This window comes from Mytilus californianus, unplaced genomic scaffold (genome assembly GCF_021869535.1).
Source record: "Mytilus californianus isolate M0D057914Y unplaced genomic scaffold, xbMytCali1.0.p SCAF_3, whole genome shotgun sequence".
Classification (NCBI taxonomy): Eukaryota; Metazoa; Mollusca; class Bivalvia; order Mytilida; family Mytilidae; genus Mytilus; species Mytilus californianus.
In genome coordinates, this window is record NW_026262679.1 from 21,404,734 (window position 1) to 21,424,540 (window position 19,807).

Below are 19,807 nucleotides of genomic sequence, written 5' to 3' on the forward strand. Positions count from 1 at the left end.
ACAAAGACTAAAACTGCCCGTTAAAACCGATACAATATTGTTCAGCATTAATTCTGTACTCGCTTTCTGTACATAAAATGTCGTATTATATAACAAATACATAAAAAGGATAACAGGAAATACCAAATATACTAGACAGTACAACAGAACACTACAACCACATAACACCGAACTGATCCGAAAAAATAGATGTACAAATAAAGACAAACAAAAGCAAACATCATTTAGTCCTTAACTGGTTTAAAAGATAAATAAAAGAATTGATCTCACATATAAATACTCAAATACTTGATACATTGTTGAAATCAAGAAAATCCTGATTTATTGTCCATCTTAACTGATAGATATGACAAAAGAATAAGGTTTACTTAAAGTTTACTGTGGTTTATTACTTACCGTTATTCAATGAAACCGGTGTTTGGTTAATCTTGTTGAACTGTCAGTCACTTTTTCCATGGAGTATATAAAAACCATATTGGCGTTATCTAATAAAGCACTATACGATGCGGTTTCACACTGCCGTTTAATGTCATTGTTTTCTGCAACACTGACAATTAATCTTTCTGAATAAATTACGTATTCTCTACAACAGAGAGTTTCATTTTAAGAAAATTAACTTCTATTTGTAGGCGGTCAGTTATTATTTTTAATGGAAATGAATTTCTCTGCGTTGTTGTTTTAGCTGAATGGACTGTTGCTGTATAATAATTTCTAACCTAGACAACCTGTCGTCCCTGTCAAATCCTTATATTAAAATTAGATTCAGCATAAGAAGGAGAACTTACACTCCTAAAGACATATAAAAAGTAATATATAGAAGTATATTGAACAGATGTATATTTGTGTGTGTTTGATATGTAACACAAAAGATAAGATTGTTCGTGACGAACTATGGTCTCTTTTCAGAATGCTTTCCAAATGACTGTCACTGATATACTTACAGTTTATACAAACAATAATGTCTTTGTAGTTGTGTATGGTGTAAATTTTGTGTTGTGTAACAATTGTTGTCCAATAATGTAAACATACATTTTGAAGGTTTTTATTGGTGGTGTTTTATCTGTAATTGTCTCCTGGTATGTAAATATGCATATAATTTTCTGTTTGTATGGTAATGAAACAAATCCTTATAGATCCAATGTTTTCTTATTTCTGATGTAACTCTCTTGATAGCCAAACTCAAATATAAATCACAATCCACAAAGTCCCAAATGGTGAGTTTTAAGTCTAAAGGAAATTGTAACAAGTCAAAATTTTATAAACTCACCATCAGTGAAATTGAGCATTATGGATCTAAACCAACTCCCTAATAATGAAATGTAAGCATAAGTGAAAAAGGGGGTATCTGTGTGTAAACCAAAAGATAGTCCCAATAAATCATACTGGCTCAAAGCTGACAGAATTTTCAAATGAATAATATTTATTAATACAATAAACTCAATAACAAAATATTTTGGCCCTTGAGAAACACTCAGCATAATTAAGAATTTAGGAGTTCCTGCCGAACAAGTCAAATAGCAACCTGTAGTGTGAGGAAGAACCTGCCTGCCCGACAATACGCCAGCCGGGAATGTGAAGCGAGGGGTCTCCACGAAGGGGATGAGACTAGGCGTCTCATCTGCAGCCAGGGTGTGCAAGGTCTGCATGGGGGATAGCCCATGTGGTGCTATTACAAGTAGTAAGTAGCAGGGTCTATCAATCTGGCGCTGGAATAAATTTGATAAAATTTGTCCCCGAAATGCTTGGGGATGGATGAAATTTTAGAAATGACCAGTGATAAAATTCCATCAAGGAAAACAAGTTATAAAATAAAAAAATATCACTGGTAAAAGCTGAGATGTTCCTCATGTCATGAACATTATTGAAGGTGTTTGGAAGGGGTTGGTGGGTGGTAAATTGAATTCTAGCACTGTAAAACTGTTAAGTTGAACTTAGTTTGGCTGCTTTGAACCAAGAAACTGATTGCACAAGACCATGCATACGGCTTAACACACAGATTTTGGTTACATCAATCATCTAGTGGGAGGAGACTGAAACCACTGACCTTCAGTTTATATATACTAATTAATGTGTAATTATTTTTATGAGACTGAAATTATTCTGCCTTTCATCACATACAGTGAATAATTGTAATATGAATCTGATTAAGAATAGATTAGTATGTCCCCTGGTGAGATTGCAGTGTAACTTCAAAGTGTCAAATGCCAGAGAAATTAATCTCAAGATGTAGCAAATGGTCTCTGTATGTTAATTAAATGTATCCAAGATGTCAGCATGTTTACTGGAAAGATTAATTATCAAAGTTGGCTGGAAATATTGTTTGAATAAACAATACTTGTATTACATATAAGTAACCTATTTATACAAACAATATTGTCTTTGTAGTTGTGTATGGTGTAAATTTTGTGTTGTGTAACAATTGTTGTCCAATAATGTAAACATACATTTTGAAGGTTTTTATTGGTGGTGTTTTATCTGTAATTGTCTCCTGGTATGTAAATATGCATATAATTTTCTGTTTGTATGGTAATGAAACAAATCCTTATAGATCCAATGTTTTCTTATTTCTGATGTAACTCTCTTGATAGCCAAACTCAAATATAAATCACAATCCACAAAGTCCCAAATGGTGAGTTTTAAGTCAAAAGTAAATTGTAACAAGTCAAAATTTTATAAACTCGCCATCAGTGAAATTGAGCATTATGGATCTAAACTAACTCCCTAATAATGAAATGTAAGCATAAGTGAAAAAGGGGGTATCTGTGTGTAAACCAAAACATAGTCCCAATAAATCATACTGGCTCAAAGCTGACAGAATTTTCAAATGAATAATATTTATTAATACAATAAACTCAATAACAAAATATTTTGGCCCTTGAGAAACACTCAGCATAATTAAGAATTTAGGAGTTCCTGCCGAGCAAGTCAAATATCAACCTATAGTGTGAGGAAGAACCTGCCTGCCCGACAATACGCCAGCCGAGAATGTGAAGCGAGGGGTCTCCACGAAGGGGACGAGACTAGGCGTCTCATCTGCAGCCAGGGTGTGCAAGGTCTGCATATACTTACAGTAGTACATCGACCCTCTACTTTACAATCAAATACCTATTACTACAAGTATGGAAATTCTGACATCACGCTGTTATTATCCATGGTTTATGTGTCGCTTTGAAGGAGTTTTCAGGCATTGCTTAGTCATTTATAAACCATTAAATCTGCAGTGTGTATCCTCAATGTTATAAAAACCTATACAAGTACCTATTTAGTCACACGTTTTATGATCTGGGAATCTGGTTTGTTTATTGGAATAGCATCTTGCACTTGTTTAAGGATTTTTAATATTTCGTCTCACTCAAGCATGATGAGTAATGCATACATGGATAATATCATACTTATCCGTTGTACAATCCTTATTTATATCCAAAATGTCAAATAATATAAATATCCTTTTGATTGGCAGTTTCAAGATATTAAACTATGAAAATAAACGTAATTTACCGTTATTTCCGTTATATATACCCCTGGTATTATCAAATAATTGTGATGATACTTTTAGAAAATGTAGAATTGGTTATTTATAATAACAATAATGGCGACGTTTAAGGTAGTTATATATAAAATTATATAAAATGATTTAATTTGGAGAAATGTTTCATAATTTATGATAAGAGATTAAAAGATATTACAGCTATCAAATATAAAGTTACAACGATTTCATAAACATATAAACTGATTTCACCTCCGTCAGCTGACACATCATTGCTTTCGCTAAAAAATAGAGAAAAAATACAGTAAAGGTAAGACCAACATTACAATATAACAAAACATTGCTAATGAAAGGATTGTTTAAAATGTATGTTTACCAATATAAGCCCCCTTTTGGACTTGAAGGAGAATTATATTTATAAATTTACATAACTTTATTATTTTTCAGATGTTTGAAATTACATGTAGTTGCTTACTTTTGCTGACTATACTAACTGTAACACAAGGTAAATATAAAAACTACGAGATCATTACGGTAACATGTGTGCTAATTAGCTAAATTAAGAACTCATTGTAATTAATAAAAGCTATACTTGATCAAAAACTTGTAGTTCATATTTTCCTTTTTTTAATTTCAACCTTTTCCCAATCTTCATCGTAAAGGTAACATGTTTATAAATAAAATAGGTTGATATAAAATCAGATCCTGTCGTATGCCAGACTGTAACAAAGTGATTTTGTTATTTGTAGAATGTTGTACTTATGTTTGTTTAATGTATATCCAATTTTTGATTTTATGGCACGTAGAGCAATTTGGAGCTTACCCAATTGTCTATATTTGAAATCTGTATGTTGACTCTAGACGTCTTTTGGTTATTTGTGATCGTTGGGTTTTATCTCATTTTTGTATATCACACATCTCCTTTTGCTCAAAATGTTAGTGTATGTCTTCTTTGGTTTCATGTTATTTTGTTGTTTCTATCTTATTTGACGCGTACCTTATCTTCTTAAACTGATGAATACACAATAGTTTAAATTAAGACCCTTCTTTTCCATCTCCAGGTTACACGAATCATTGCAGGTCAGGTTGTTATGACAACGGACGGTGTCATGGATATGGTGAAACCTGGGAATCCAACTGCATTACCAAAAGATGTGTGGGTGCTGGTGATGTAATACAGACACTTGGCGTAAGTAAGTAACTGTTTATTTAAGCATTGAAACAAACTTTCATCGAAAACTGTTATTCTGATATTCTTAAACTATAATATCGGGACATTGCACATGTTTAATACTTTTCCGAGTCGAATTTTTGAATGTACATATTTGTGAGATAATAACGGACAATAAATAAAATGTTATCTATTACTTTGAATTTTTGAAATACTTAGGCTGTTCTACCTTAGGAATAGATTACCTGAGCTGTATTTGGCAAAACTTTAAGAATTTTTGGTCCTCAATGCTCTTCAACTTCGTACTTTATTTGGCCTTTTTAACTTTTTTATTTTATTCGAGCGTCACTGATGAGTCTTTTGTAGACGAAACGCGCGTCTGGCGCAAATACAAAATTTTAATCCTGGTATCTATGATGAGTTTATTTACAAGGATAGACACTTCTACAAGAACAAAAACGTTTAGTGTATTAACTTACATGTTATGGTAAAATCCCATCTCTCTTAAAAAAATAAATCTAAGTAACCATACATTTTTTGTCAGTTATAATTGATGAAATTTCTTATATCCCATGCAAGTACGTTGAGTGCTTTACTATGTATCTAATGCTAGCGAAAAACATTCTATTTAGCAATAAAAGGAAGAATGAATTAGATATCAAGCCATTTTTAGTTTTAACGTTTACGACAATTGCATATGCCGATTTAACCAAACACATGCTATTTGATCATATCTTTTTATAACGCAAACAATTGCACGCTTACTTTAAGTTACAAATATAATATATATTCTACAAAGAATATTACACTGCCAAACACTAACCACGATCACATGGCAAATTGTCACTTATGAATATAACTTAACGTACAAATACGTCTGGTTCACCACCATACGTGCTACTGTATTAAAAACTTTGTTTTTTAGTTGTAATAAGCATAATGCATGACTGTATTGCTCATCTTGTAGAATGTAAAGATGGTTATGGCAAGTGTATTAACCATGGAGATAAAATGATCGTAAATATGGGTGGTTATGGAGAGTCATGTACATGTCGGGTTAGTCAGAGTTCATGGGATTATGTTCACTGTGAAGGTATGAATGAGTAAACCTAAAAGTAAATATGGGGGAAAAAAGCATGTATACAATTGCCCCATTTTCTGGATCTTGCAATGGAACTATTATACTTGCTGTAAGAATGTTAATTATTAAGATTTTCGCATATATAATTTAAATAAACTATTTCGGTAATAGCGTTCCATTTGTATTAGTCCGTATAGCTGATGTTAATGTTTAATATTATGTCCATTTGAGTAGGCGGAGTTTGGTGTTATAGTCAGTACAGCTGTTGCTAATAATTAGGGGAGGGGGCGTAGAGCAATTGTTGTCTGCTTCATCGGGGCACTTTTTGAAAGATTTATTTGCAGTAAAATTCAAAGTAAAACTTTAACAGTGTCATTTACTTCGACTAAAAATGTTGTTCAAAGCTTCATAAGAATATTTAAAGATATTTTGAGATTATCTTTATATTGTTTGGTTAAAAAATGGCAATAAGAATATTGTTGTCGTTACAATGGACTAAGCAAAATAATAACATGATCATGTTTATATTATAGATTGGGGTACCCATGATAACAATGAAAATAAGCATGGGTGTTAATTTAGTTGTCAAAGTATACACCGTGCATGTTCAGAATTAGAATAAGATTTTAGTGTAGATTCTTGTAAACTTGTGTGTGTTTTTTGTTTGTTTTTTATTTTACAAAATAAAACTTCTGACAAACGATTATTTGTACATGAAGTATGTAGAACATTTGAGATAGGAAAGCTATTCATAATACGCCTATTTACGTTCCTTTCCATGTCATTTTTGGATTTACGAAAATCGGACACAATATAATTGTTAGCACAGGAAATATACATCTTTACACTTTGAAAGCAATATATTCCTTGCATGTATTTATTTAAAAAAACAATTTTTTTGGTGGGAAACTTGCGCCATTACTAAATGTCATAAAATTGTTTTAAGCTCCTAAATACTGTCTGGTGTGTTTATTTTCTTTTTTTATTTTCTTTTTTTTTTTTTTTTGCTATTAGGCTGAATTTTACAAACCCGTATCAAATAATACGTGCTTGAATTGGGAAAAGGGAAACTAAGAAAGAAAGAAATCAGTAGCATATACATTATTCTATATGAACTTAAATTGAATTGTTTCATATTTTTCATGTCGGGGCCTTATATAGCCGACTATACGGTATGGGTTTTTCTCATTGTTGAAGGCCGTACGGTTGCATATAATTGCTTACATCCTCTTCATTTGAACTTTGGATGATAGTTGTCTCATTGGCAATCATACCACATCTCCTTATTTTTTATATTAGGACACTTCCACATGCTGACTTTGCAATTAGTTGAACATGTGGCATTGGTACATTTTATAAGAGTTGTTGTAAGAAATATGAACATGCTTTATCACTGTAATTTGGCAACATTAAAGAAACAAAAGGGATACAAAAATTATTCTTTTGTCAATTATTGCGTCACATTCTGAGTTTTTAGTTACGTGGCGCCTCTGTAAAACACTAATGAATGGAGACGCCCAACGTATTGATAAATCACTGGGAAAATTAGTTTAGTTTCGGCATTTTATTCGTCTTTTGTTCATTAAAAATAATCTGGTTTACCCACAGTAATTGGGAAAGCATGCCATGTGTAACCGATGTATGGTTATGGCCACGTGGATACATATCATACTTTACTCCTTAAATATTTTAACACAAAACGTTGTTTTTCATTCTACATGATTGTCAGAGTTTACATCAGGGAGTTTGATCAGTGTTATCAAAGGTGTACTAATCGAGTGCTGGAAATAAGTCAACTAATCGAGTGCTTGAAATAAGTCAACTCAATATTTATCTATTTAATGTTTTTTCTTCTAACTATACATCGAAGACCATATCATTTATAGAGCTTTTAACATATTTTTTTTTTATTAAAGGATCGAGTAATTCGAATAAAAAAAGATGTGACTGCGAGCCTGATGGAGTATGTAGAACATTTGGTGAAAGATGGGAGAAAAACTGTTTTACCTATGAATGTCAAAGAGATGGAAATTCCTGGATAGCTAATGTTGTCGCTGCAGGTATTGTTACATAGAACAATCATTAATATAATGGAGGGTATCATAATTGTTGAAATGACAGATCATTTATTATCATAATATCGTCTTAACAAAAATTATTTTCGCCATTATAAGTAAAATTGTATATAATTTATTTATCAATTTAAGTGGTTGGGTTGCTGTCACATCGCCGTATACCTGTCAAATCTTATTGTATTATTGTGATGAGTGTTTATCCCAGGCAACTGGAATGGCAATACAAAACATTGATATTTTTTCGTGTAAACTCGGTGCAAAATATTTAATTAACGAAATGGACACAAACAATCGGACAAATACACTGTCTAGTAAAAGATGCCTGTGATTTCTAACTTAAACCGTCAATTATAGCTACCTTTCAGTAATTAGGATAGACATTTTGTGAATTTTTATTCTTGTTGGTACAAAGACCTGGGGAAACAATTAAGGTGATTATATTCTATATAGATAAGGACTTATTGTTAAAATTGAGACAACTATCGGGACAAATATGGGAATAATTCAGCTTTCAGTAATAAGCAAAACCAATACCATATAGTAAGATACCAAAGACCTCGGGGAACATTTTTTTAACTCTGACTAGCGCCTCGAGAACAACGAACAAAATAGACGTGTCTGGTAAAAAATGTACGTTTCCGTTAATTATAATGACTGTATTAATTTTAATGAACATAAACTTTGTTTTTTTTCAACTCTGACTCAGGATATAAGTTACATATCGAACATATTATGACAAGAGTCTCACGGACAACGAAACAAAATGTTAGAAATGTATATTTCCGTGAATTGTTTCATTTTGTTATAAACTTTGATGATTATCACACTGTAACTTTATTTTCTAAATTACTTAATAATTCACTATTTACCTTGTTAAGCTTGTAAGGACGCATATGGCAGATGTAGACATAATGGCGAAAGAATGCCATACTACCATTTGGACCAACTGTATGAAAATTGTTTGTGTACAATCACGGGGACAATCACTAGATATCAATGCACAGGTCTGTATTAAGTTCATGCAGTTACAAATATGATACTTGTAGTAGTGTTATCATATGACAAAAGCAGTTTCATGTTTGTCTTTCTAATCTATGATTTAATGAACAGAAAATCGCCCAAACAGGGGTATGAGTGTGATAATAATCGAAAGAGGGTTTGATTCTTTCTCAATAGTTTATTTGAACACATTGACCGTAGACGGGTCTTGATTGTTTTCTCTTTTTTTTTCTTTCTGTTTTTGTTATAGTTTATCAATTGAAACACCATTAATAATATTATTTTAACGGTACCAATTCTACTGTATCAGATGAACATTTCGACAATAAATGTCTCTTTAGTGGTGCTCGAAGCCAAATAGAGTTTAAAATATCCAAAACTTATTCGAAGACTGAAGAGCTTATAATCCAAAAATGAAATGATTAACTTATTCTATTGAAATGAATAGGATAGCTCTTACTTTAATCATCGGCCACTGATGTAACTTTTAAGTTGGATAAATGAGAAAACTAAGGTATTAATTTAAACAGTAATTGTTTCATGTCATACTTCTTAATGTCTACCCATGTTCAGATGAGCATAGAGTAGTGTATGAATGTCTACCCATGTTCAGATGAGCATAGATTAGTGTATGAATGCCTACCCAAGTTCAGATGAGCATTGAGTAGTGCATGAATGCCTACCCATGTTCAGATGGGCATAGAGTAGTGTATGAATGCCTACTGATGTTCAGATGGGCATAGAGTAGTGTACGAATGCCTACCCATGTTCAGATGGGCATAGAGTAGTGTATGAAAGAATCATTTCGATTCTAACAGTAAAATTCAGAACTTGTTTCGTTCGAAACCGAAGTGATCGGAAGACACATTCGAAACGTACAAATTTTGAACAGATGAAGCAAAACCGTTCTAAAATAACAAAGTGTTAATCGATTTAAAGTGTACAAATTCATATAGACTGAGTTTTTACAGAATTAATCGAATTTCAAGCTTAAAGCGACAAACAGCGTCGTTCAAAATAGCAAATTTAACTGTTACGTTTAGCATGTGTACTTATGTTTTATTGAAATTAAAAAAACGGCTTTGTTTATAAAAGCGAAAGAGTAGCTTAATATTAGAATGATTATTAAAACATGTCCAGTATACAGTTTTGGGAGTAAAGAGTATCAAGAAATGTGATGTAACAGTTTCATGTATCTACATACTAATATCTACTCGGATATCTTGGAAAGTACCTGTCACTTATATATCTTATTGTCTATTTTACTTACACTTGCAATATCTGATTTACACACCGGTATTTTTTTTAATTAAATATAAAAAATTACGCTGTAGTACAGTATTTAAAGATAAATGTTAATTCAATTACTATCTACAGAGAGAAAGATCAAAGACAATTTGAATAAATAAATTCGTGCATATCTTTTTTATCGACACTAAGCTGCAATAAGCAACATTGAATGTCAAAAATAATTCTGACTTCTCATGTTACTTCAACTTGAATATTTCTTTATATTTATATAATGCTATGATGGAGACTTTGCGCAGCTATCAGAAAAAAGTCCAACAAACAATGCATATCAACTGGACATTTAAACAGTGTTGATGCAGCATGGCATGTTAATGGATGCCCTATTTACGATTTCTGATCAGATTCCTGATTTTGATGAATTCTGATCAGATTCCTGATTTTGATGACTTCTGATTTTTTTTTCTGTGTTTGACTATTTGCGTCATACCGTTTTACTGACTTGAGCTTTTTTACATGATTTTATTTGCTTTGTAAACTTACACTTATTTTCTGGGTTTTTTTTGTTAATACTAGTATTTAGAAGGAGAAGTTAAAATGGCGTATGTCAATTTCCCATTTCACTTTTAGGGGATTCCAACGTTGTACCAGTGCCAATACAATGTAAGGGATGCAAGGTCAACGGTGTTTGTCATAACACTGGTTCCAGATGGGAAAATGACTGCGTTACGTACGAATGTCAACGACTTGCCAATTATTGGATGATGGCAAAGGCTGTTAGTAGAAGTGAGCAACTTAATGTACTTTCAAATTCAAATACATTACCACAATTTAAAACAAAGAGATATGGTATAATTGCCAATGAGTCAACTATCCAAAAAATATATATGTTGTCTGCTCTTTGGTCGGGTTATTGTCTCTTTGACATATTCCCCATTTCCATTCTCAATTTTATATTGAGTTTTAAATCATTTCTAATTAGTTGCATTACTGCAATATATATAATGACTTCCATATTCTCTCGTATAATGTTAATTCATTGATAACTAAATCAGTGGTATTTCAGTTTAAATTTGATTGATTGATTAATTGTTGTTTGCTTAACGTCCAGTTGCAAGTATTTCATGCATGTTCAGGACCAGAACAAACTAACAATAAATACAATAGGTAGATTCTGCAATAGGGGGTTGACTGGGATAAAAGTCGGGAAATTTAGAATGCCCCAGAAATATGAGAGTATGTTGGATAGGGACAGACATTAAGCCTTGCAACAGGTCACTCACGAACCCCTCAAAGAGTTGATGCTATGGTTCTTATCGTGCAGAGAGAGTAGCATTCTCTCTACACGAGGCATCGGATTTTACTCTGACAGGACATGGCTGCGAATTTATACATCCCACACAGCCAAAAGAAAGGCCCACTTTGGCAAGGGTTTTACTGCCGGTCGGAAGAACACCAAGAGATGACAAAATTTCTATATCAAAGTAACCCTTGAGGTCGAAGTCAAGTTTGATAATTTTTCATAAAAATCATACATTTGTCAAATGTTTATTCAAAGATACATTTATTCTTTCTTATTACTTCGGTTTTGATTTTGTTATACAAATTACATTTTCCCTCAATGGCTATAAAAAAAATTATTTCTGAAATTGTCATTACTTCATCAAGTAAATCCGTTGATAAAAAGTCGTTTTATCGAAATTTTAACACGATCACTGTGACCTTTTATATATGCTAATAATAAAGATAAATCATACAGAAAAATATATAGATAGGAAATTTGAAAGAGAGGCGAAAGATATCAAAGAGGTATAATAATTTAAAGTTATAAGTCGAAAAAAAATGTCAATGCCATGGCAAAAGATGAAAAACGACCAAAAGACAAACAACAATACACAAAACACAACATAGAAAACTAAAGACCTTGCTACACGAACCCATCAAAAACCGGGGGTGATCTTATGTGCCCTGGAAGGGTAAGCAGATCGAGCTCCACATGTGGAAAGAAAGTAAGCAAAACATCATGAGATTTTTAAGTTCATGATTTAAAAAAAAGCTCTTTTCTTTAAGATTCTGAACAAAAATCATTTATATTTTAAGAATAATCTGTATGATTTCAGAATGTAAGGATGCATATGGTTACTGCAGAAATCATAATGAATACATGACTGCATCTGTCAATGGACTGATATTTGACCGTTGTCTTTGTCAGGTCAATGGACTTAGTTCGAGTTATCACTGTAATTACTCTGTCGGAAAATAGATAGTTTGGATGCAGAGTAACAGTTGAATACTAATGGCGGTTACTCTTAACTCCTATTTTATTCTTATGATCATTGTAATTTCCCACGTCATTTGATGTATTATCTTTACAACAAACAAATATATATATATATATATAATTATACGGACAGTTTTATATACACATTGACCAACCAGTTTACAACATTACACCATCGTTTTTTTTTAAATGTAATGCCAAATTATTCAAACAATGTACAATTAAATCATGCATACCAAAATCATTTTGCAATAACAGTTTCTAGTGATTGTTGATACAATGTCATTTCTATTTAACAACTGATATGTACAGTTTCATTTATGTTAAGTCATACCAACATTGCAATACAATAATTGTAGTATTTACTAACACATGTTCATCCACAGCTTGCTATAATAGATTACATTAAACAAGAAAATTAATGTAAAAACTATTTTTTGTATTGATTGTTCTACCAGTGGTTGATACCACTGCACCTTGACCATACAGTTGTAACAGATAAATGTCTTTTTTCTTTTTTTTTTTGTCGGCTTGTTGCAGCCCCATTGTGTACATACATATATTTCATTCTGTATTAGTATTATAATAAACAAATATCCTGTTTAAGAAATCTTTTATCGTTTTAATAGATAACTCATGAACAGGACTCTCCAATACAAGATAATCATTATATAGTTTTAATAAATCTTGTAGACCCTGTTTTGTTCTTTGGTTGAATTTGATAAGTCTTTTTTTCCATTATTTTTGTTTTCTGAATTTTCCTGAAAAAAAAAGAGTTTTCGAACGCACAATAATATTAGTCTTATTTTGATTCATAAGAATACATTTGCAAAATTTTTAACAGAATATTTACGTAGTTTTTACTTATCTTACATATGACTATTCAATTTCCTCAGATCGTTGCTTTTTGAAGCCCCTTTTTTGTTTTTATTTTGTCGCCGTGTTTTAAAGTTTAAAAATCTATTCATAAAGTAACTACCTTTCTACTACATCTATTGTCTTTTTTGTATTTGTAGGGAAGTTGCTCAATATATAATCGTATAATTTTTCTTTTTTATATGAAATTTTACAACTATAAAATGGTGTGTCACTAATGGAACAGGAACTGATTACCCTTCCGTAGCACCTGAGTATAGTTCATATTATTTATGTAGATGCTGAGTCTCATGTTTTTACTACGCAGTTTGTATGAACTGTTGTTTGCCTGTTGTCTGTCTCTTATTACTTGTATGTTTTAGATATGGTGTTAACTGGGTTTTTTTTCGACTTAACGTTTTTAATGTCTCTTGGTATTTTCTTATTTTAATTTTGTAGCTTTCCTTATAGAATTGAAAATTTAAACGGGGAATGTGTCAAAGAGACAACAACCCGTCCAAAGGGCAGAAAACACCCAAGGCGACTAACGGGTCTTCAATGCAGGGAGAACACCCCGCACCCGAAGGCGGGCTTCGGCTGGACCATAAACAATAATATATACTAGTTCAGTGAAATGGACGCCACACTTAACTCCAAATTATATACATGAACCAAAATAAAAAAAAAAACAACACAAGACTAACAAAGGCTAGATTTTCCTGACTTGGGACAGTCGCAAAATGCAGCGGGGTTTAACATGTTTTGTGACAAACAAACAGCAGTACCCACAATAAAACTTAGTTTAAAAGAAGTCCGAGTCCGATTTTAGAATATGTCACAGAAGAAACTAAGCAAAATGACAATGATCAGCATAAATTAACAAAGGACTACTAGCAGTTTTTAACATGCCAGTTCCAGACCTCAATTAAACTGCTAAGATAGAATTTTGGACGATGTAAAATAAAATTAAAGAACCTTAGTGAGCGCGCTCACATACCCCACGTCCCCACATTGTCATTGGAGAAATAAAATAAGTGTAAGAAAAAAAAATTGTATCAGAAAAAAAAATCAAATCATAATTTCTGTCAATATGCACATCTACATAGTATGTCCTTATTATCTACACAGTTTCATGAAATTCTGTTATGTGGTTTGAGAGGAGTTGCGATGACAAAAGGTTGCAGTAGTATATTGGGCAAATAAGTTCAAAGGGGCGTAACTCCTGGAAAAAAAATTGAATCGTAATTTCCTGTCGATATGCACATCTACGTAGTATGTCCTTATTATCTGAAAAGGTTTCGTGAAATTCTGTAGTGTGGTTTGAGAGGAGTTGCGATGACAAAAAGTTGCAGTAGTATATTTGGCAAATAAGTTCAAAGGGGCGTAACTCCTGGAAAAAAAATTGAATCGTAATTTCCTGTCGATATGCACATCTACGTAGTATGTCCTTATTATCTGAAAAGGTTTCATGAAATTCTGTAGTGTGGTTTGAGAGGAGTTGCGATGACAAAAAGTTGCAGTAGTATATTTGGCAAATAAGTTCAAAGGGGCGTAACTCCTGGAAAAAAAATTGAATCGTAATTTCCTGTCGATATGCACATCTACGTTGTATGTCCTTATTATCTAAAAAGGTTTAATGAAATTCTGTTGTGTGGTTTGAGAGGAGTTGCTATGACAAAAGGTTGCAGTAGTACATTAAAGTAAATAAGTTCAAAGGGGCGTAACTCCTAGAAAAAAAATTGAATCGTAATTTCCTGTCGATATGCACAACTACATAGTATGTCCTTATTATCTAAAAATGTTTCGTGAAATTCTGTTGTGTGGTTTGAGAGGAGTTGCGATGACAAGAAATAAGACTGACTGACGGACTGACGGACGGACAGACGGACGGACGGACAGACGGACAGACGGACGGACGGGTCAAAAACATTATACCCTCCTCAACTCGTTGCGTGGGGTATAATAATGAATATCATGAAATCCCAAGCTGGTCATAATGAATGATACATGAAAGACGGCAACAAACAATCAACAAATGTCACTGAGTCGAAAAATATATGCAAAGACCATTGTAAATCACACGGTTCTCCTTCCTGAATGTATCTGTTTCAGAATACCAATTTAAATTACATGTAACTGGTTGGTTATTTAGAATGGAACTTGTATCAACTAAGGAATATAACAGTTGACACAACTGTTCTAGTATTTTTTTGTCGGTTTACTTTAATACTCGGGTGTTATTGGAATATTGTACATTTCTTTATTTTCCTTTTTCTACATATGTAATTAAGATATTGTAAGTGGAAGTTGTCGAAAACGATTTGTCATGAAACAGAGAAATAATTAAAAGGATAAACAAACAATAAATTCAAAGTTTTATTTAAGAAAAAGCATTAAGTATTTTCTCTAAAAACTCTTTTAATCGGACTTGTGGGAAGAATGAACGATTTTTGTAGTTTTATTGTCTTAAAAGGTCTTTAAATAAATCAGTTAAATTTCCATGTCAACTTAGATGTGATACCTTTTCTCAATGGAAAGAGATTAGACCAATGTGATTTATACCACTGACTGATCTAAAGAGAATCGTTGATTAATCGGATACATTCAGATTAAGACCATTATGTTATGTCAAAGAAATGAATTGTTATCTTGCCTACATTTATCCAAAATGTATTTTATAAATCTTATGTGCATGCAAAAATGCAATCGATAACCGATGTGAAATGATTTACGTTCGTCTTCAAAAAAGGAAAAATGCATATTTAAAAATTAATCATTGAACCATAACCTACAATATACACATTTCTACGTATTTGTGAGAAATTGCCCATTAACTTCGTTTTGGGTAATACTATTATGTGACTACCAAATCTATATGGCACAAACGTAATCATTGCTGAAACCTTATCCGTTTAAAGCTTAAATTGTATGACAAATGAGCATACTTTATTTCACATTATTTCCTGGAGTATGACATGGTCTGATTGGCGTTATGTTATTTATATATGTAAGGGTTGTATTAGTTCCATTATTAATCTATATGCATAATAGTTCTATTGAGTTGTGTATAAATATGTTGTTAAGTTAAAGTACGACAAACAACAGTATGTTCATTAGAAAAAAAAAAAAAAAACCATTAACTAGAACACGAAAAAATGAAAACCAATAACACAAAACCCAACAAATAAGTGGAGAAATTTATGACATTCACCTTTGAAGTAGAAAATTTGCTCCTAATTAAACTCCTTATTAATACGATGTAAAGCAAGAGTTTTTGATATGGTCTACCATTATATAAGTGCACAGATTTTACTCTACGTGGTTTACTCCGTGCTAGTTTTCAAACTACAAACTTCACTAATGATATTCTTCCACTGAAATAAATTACCTTAGAAGTGATTTGCAAAACCTTTCGGAATTTTGTGTCCTGAAATACTCAACTTCGTACTATAGTTGACCTTTTACTTTTTGTGATTCTAATATCAGTGGTGAGACTTTTGTAGACAAAACTCGCGTCTGGGGTCAGTATCATGAAGCAATCTTTGTGCATAAGATTATCTTAAGATCATCTTATCTGCTAAGAGTGTATCTTGAAGTAATATTAGAATGATTGACAGCCCTTAAAATTCATATTGCACTCGCAACCCCAAGAGTACTCTTTATCCTTCTCGGAACGCTCTCTTAGTTTTAATCTTAACGACTGGGTATCTCGAACGTCGATAATCAACTTAAGATCGTCTTTGATTACTCTTAGCAAATTTTAAGTGTATCAGCATTCTTTTTTTACTGAAAACTTAACAGAAATTTCTAAGAGTGGTCAAGGGCACCCCTATCTCTCTCTTAGTTGATAAAATGGCGCTTGCAATGTTCTTGCTTGTGCGTTCAAGACAGCAAAATAGGATATCCATAATGATCTTCAGATATCGAAAAAATCCATTGAATTTCCTAGACGACAGCAGGATTGTCCGTGATTACAAAATCGGAAAATGTCCCGAGTACATGTAACATCATTTTTTTCATCTGAGTAACTGTCAGCATTGTTCCCGATTCATCTTGTTAAAGTTGGCTTTTCTTATAATAATAAGATGTGGTATGATTGCAAATGAGACAACTATCTTACAAGGTTGATATGAAGTGGATGTAAGCAATTATAGGCAATCGTACGGCCTTCGGCAATGATAAAAACCCAAACCATATAGTCGGCTATTAAAGGCCCCGGAATGAAAAATATGAACAGTTCAATTGAGAAAACCAGCGGCCTAATCCATAACAAAACAATTTACGAAAAACAAATATGACAGATGAACCAACGTCAACCACTGAACTACAGGCTCCTGACTTGGGACAGGCACATACAGAATGAGGCGGGGTTAAACATCTTTTGAGAGCGCCCAACCCTCCCCTAACCTGGGACAGTGGAGTTACAGCACAACATTAGAACAAACTCTGAAAATCAGTTGAAAAAGGCTTAACTCATCAGATCGATACAAAGCAGAAAAACAGCTAACAAATACACAAACTGGACGTGGCACGGTATTTATACATCCCTAAAAACAAAAAAGACACAAAGTACAGATCTGAGGGTACTCCCAGTTACTGACAGCTAGTTCAATGCCAATAACAACTAATAAAAAATCATGTATCTAAGACTAAAATATCAGTCAGTACATATCCAACATCCAATGGATATAGTGTAAAGACGTTTATGCCCTTTACCGTCAGACGTCAAACGGTCATTTTCGGCTACCGTTAACGTTAAAAATCGTGATTTGTAAAAATATCCTTATCGTGATTCGTCATAGGTCTCAAATAATCATCTGCTTTCGTTTTATTTTTGGAAAGAATTTATCGTGATTCGTCAAAATTAGTCGTTTTGTTATCGTCATAAAGAAAATGTACATTTTATCGTCATGCATTTAAAATTACCGTTAACGTCATTTGGCAAGATTTCTTACCGTTATTCGTCATAAAGGTACCCCCATTACAACCCTTAAACACCATCACCAAAAAAATTAGAATGTGCTATCCTGTTTGAAATAAGTTTTCTACAGGTACAGCCAAACTTGCAAACCAAATCTGTGTATCTATGAAAAAAATTAGTAAAGGTTTTAAGTAATTTGTGGTAACGAAATCCTTGACTTAATAATTTACCAGTAATACATAGATTACGTTCATTGAAATCTAAAACGTCACTACAGACAAGGACATAGCGAACGAGTTGGGAACACCGCGGCCAAGGTCTTCCTAAAGCTTTTAAATCTATATTTTGATAAAAGATCCATTGAAGAACGAAATTATAGCCTTTTTGAAAGTTAATAAAAAAAACATAACAGTTCCTTTACTGATATTTTCTGTTGTAAAGAAGAGGCGGAAGATACCAAGAAGACAATCAAAACTCATAAGAAAAAACTGACAACGCTATGGCAAACAACGAAAAACGCCGAAAAGACGAACAAGTCCACAAAACAATTCATAGAAAACTAAAGACTGAGCAACACGAACAACCAGTATCAGGGGTTTATCTCAGGTGCTCCGGAGTGGTTAGCAGTTCCTGCTTCACATGTGGCACCCGTCGTCTTACTCATGCAAATTTAAAAGCACTATTTATACATTGTATGCAAAAAAAAAATAATGTTGAATATATTATATCGTACAGTTCGCTCTAAACAAAACTTTGAAAAAATCGCCGTTTAAGATCTACTTCTTTGCGTGAAGGAGTTGCAGCGTACACATGATCATTTTTGTATTGTTCATATTTAACATTCGATAAAAAAAGATAAGTTTTATGTCTTGATAATTAAGTAAAAAGGTTGTAGTGTATTTATGCAAGATAAAATCATCGTATACGTATTTGGGGGAAAGGGTAAACTAATACTGATTTTAATTGCTGTTCAAATCAAAGTCATAATAAAGCACTATGAATTAATGTACGATATTTGTCAATGAGACAGCAACCAAACGACACAAACAACCATAAGACAGCAAACAGGAAACTTAGGGTAAAGAGCATATTTTAACGCTTAATATATCTTAGTTTCTATTTCAGTTCTGTTGCTGTAGCAACTTTTTTTAAACGTTATGTTTTCCTTCATTCATTGTGCTTGGTTTTTGTTTTTTGTTTTATTTTGTTAAGACACTGAACATGTTTATCTTCGTTTTAATAAGTCCTTTTGAACACCTTCGGTTTTTATTGAAACTAATTTCAGTCAGTCTTGATAGACTTCATAAAACTTACTGTTGAGTTGCTGTTGGATTGACTAATGCTCAGTTTAATCACCGAACCTTTAATTGATACTGTGACCATACTGTCAACAGATGGCAATTATACGTAAAACTGGCATCCAACATATTTTCTCTTGAAACATTCTGAAACGTTCTGTTTTGCATTAAGCTCCAAAAACTTCTAGTAAATCACATGAAGGTTTACATTTGCGATCACATCCGATTGAAGTACACGCAATCGTAATTGATTTTCAATTTCGGAAACTTGGTATCAATTAAGAACGGAACCTCATTAAGTAAACACGCCATTTGAAAATGAAATAAACGATAATTCAACACTTAAACGAAACATACAACACTTAAACGAAACACACAACACGATTTGTTC

General features: G+C 32.5%; 1 protein-coding gene across 1 annotated transcript; it reads left to right on the plus strand.

The window, feature by feature from the left end:
* The first annotated feature begins 3,674 nt into the window (after positions 1-3,674).
* LOC127734117 (uncharacterized) lies at positions 3,675-13,581 on the plus strand. The gene is made up of 8 exons (XM_052243774.1): positions 3,675-3,797; positions 3,935-3,992; positions 4,549-4,680; positions 5,626-5,751; positions 7,656-7,799; positions 8,693-8,818; positions 10,692-10,847; positions 12,182-13,581. Exons 2-8 carry the CDS (start codon positions 3,935-3,937, stop codon positions 12,322-12,324), a joined length of 885 nt encoding a protein of 294 aa, XP_052099734.1. The 5' UTR covers positions 3,675-3,797; the 3' UTR covers positions 12,325-13,581.
* Positions 13,582-19,807: the final 6,226 nt, after the last annotated feature.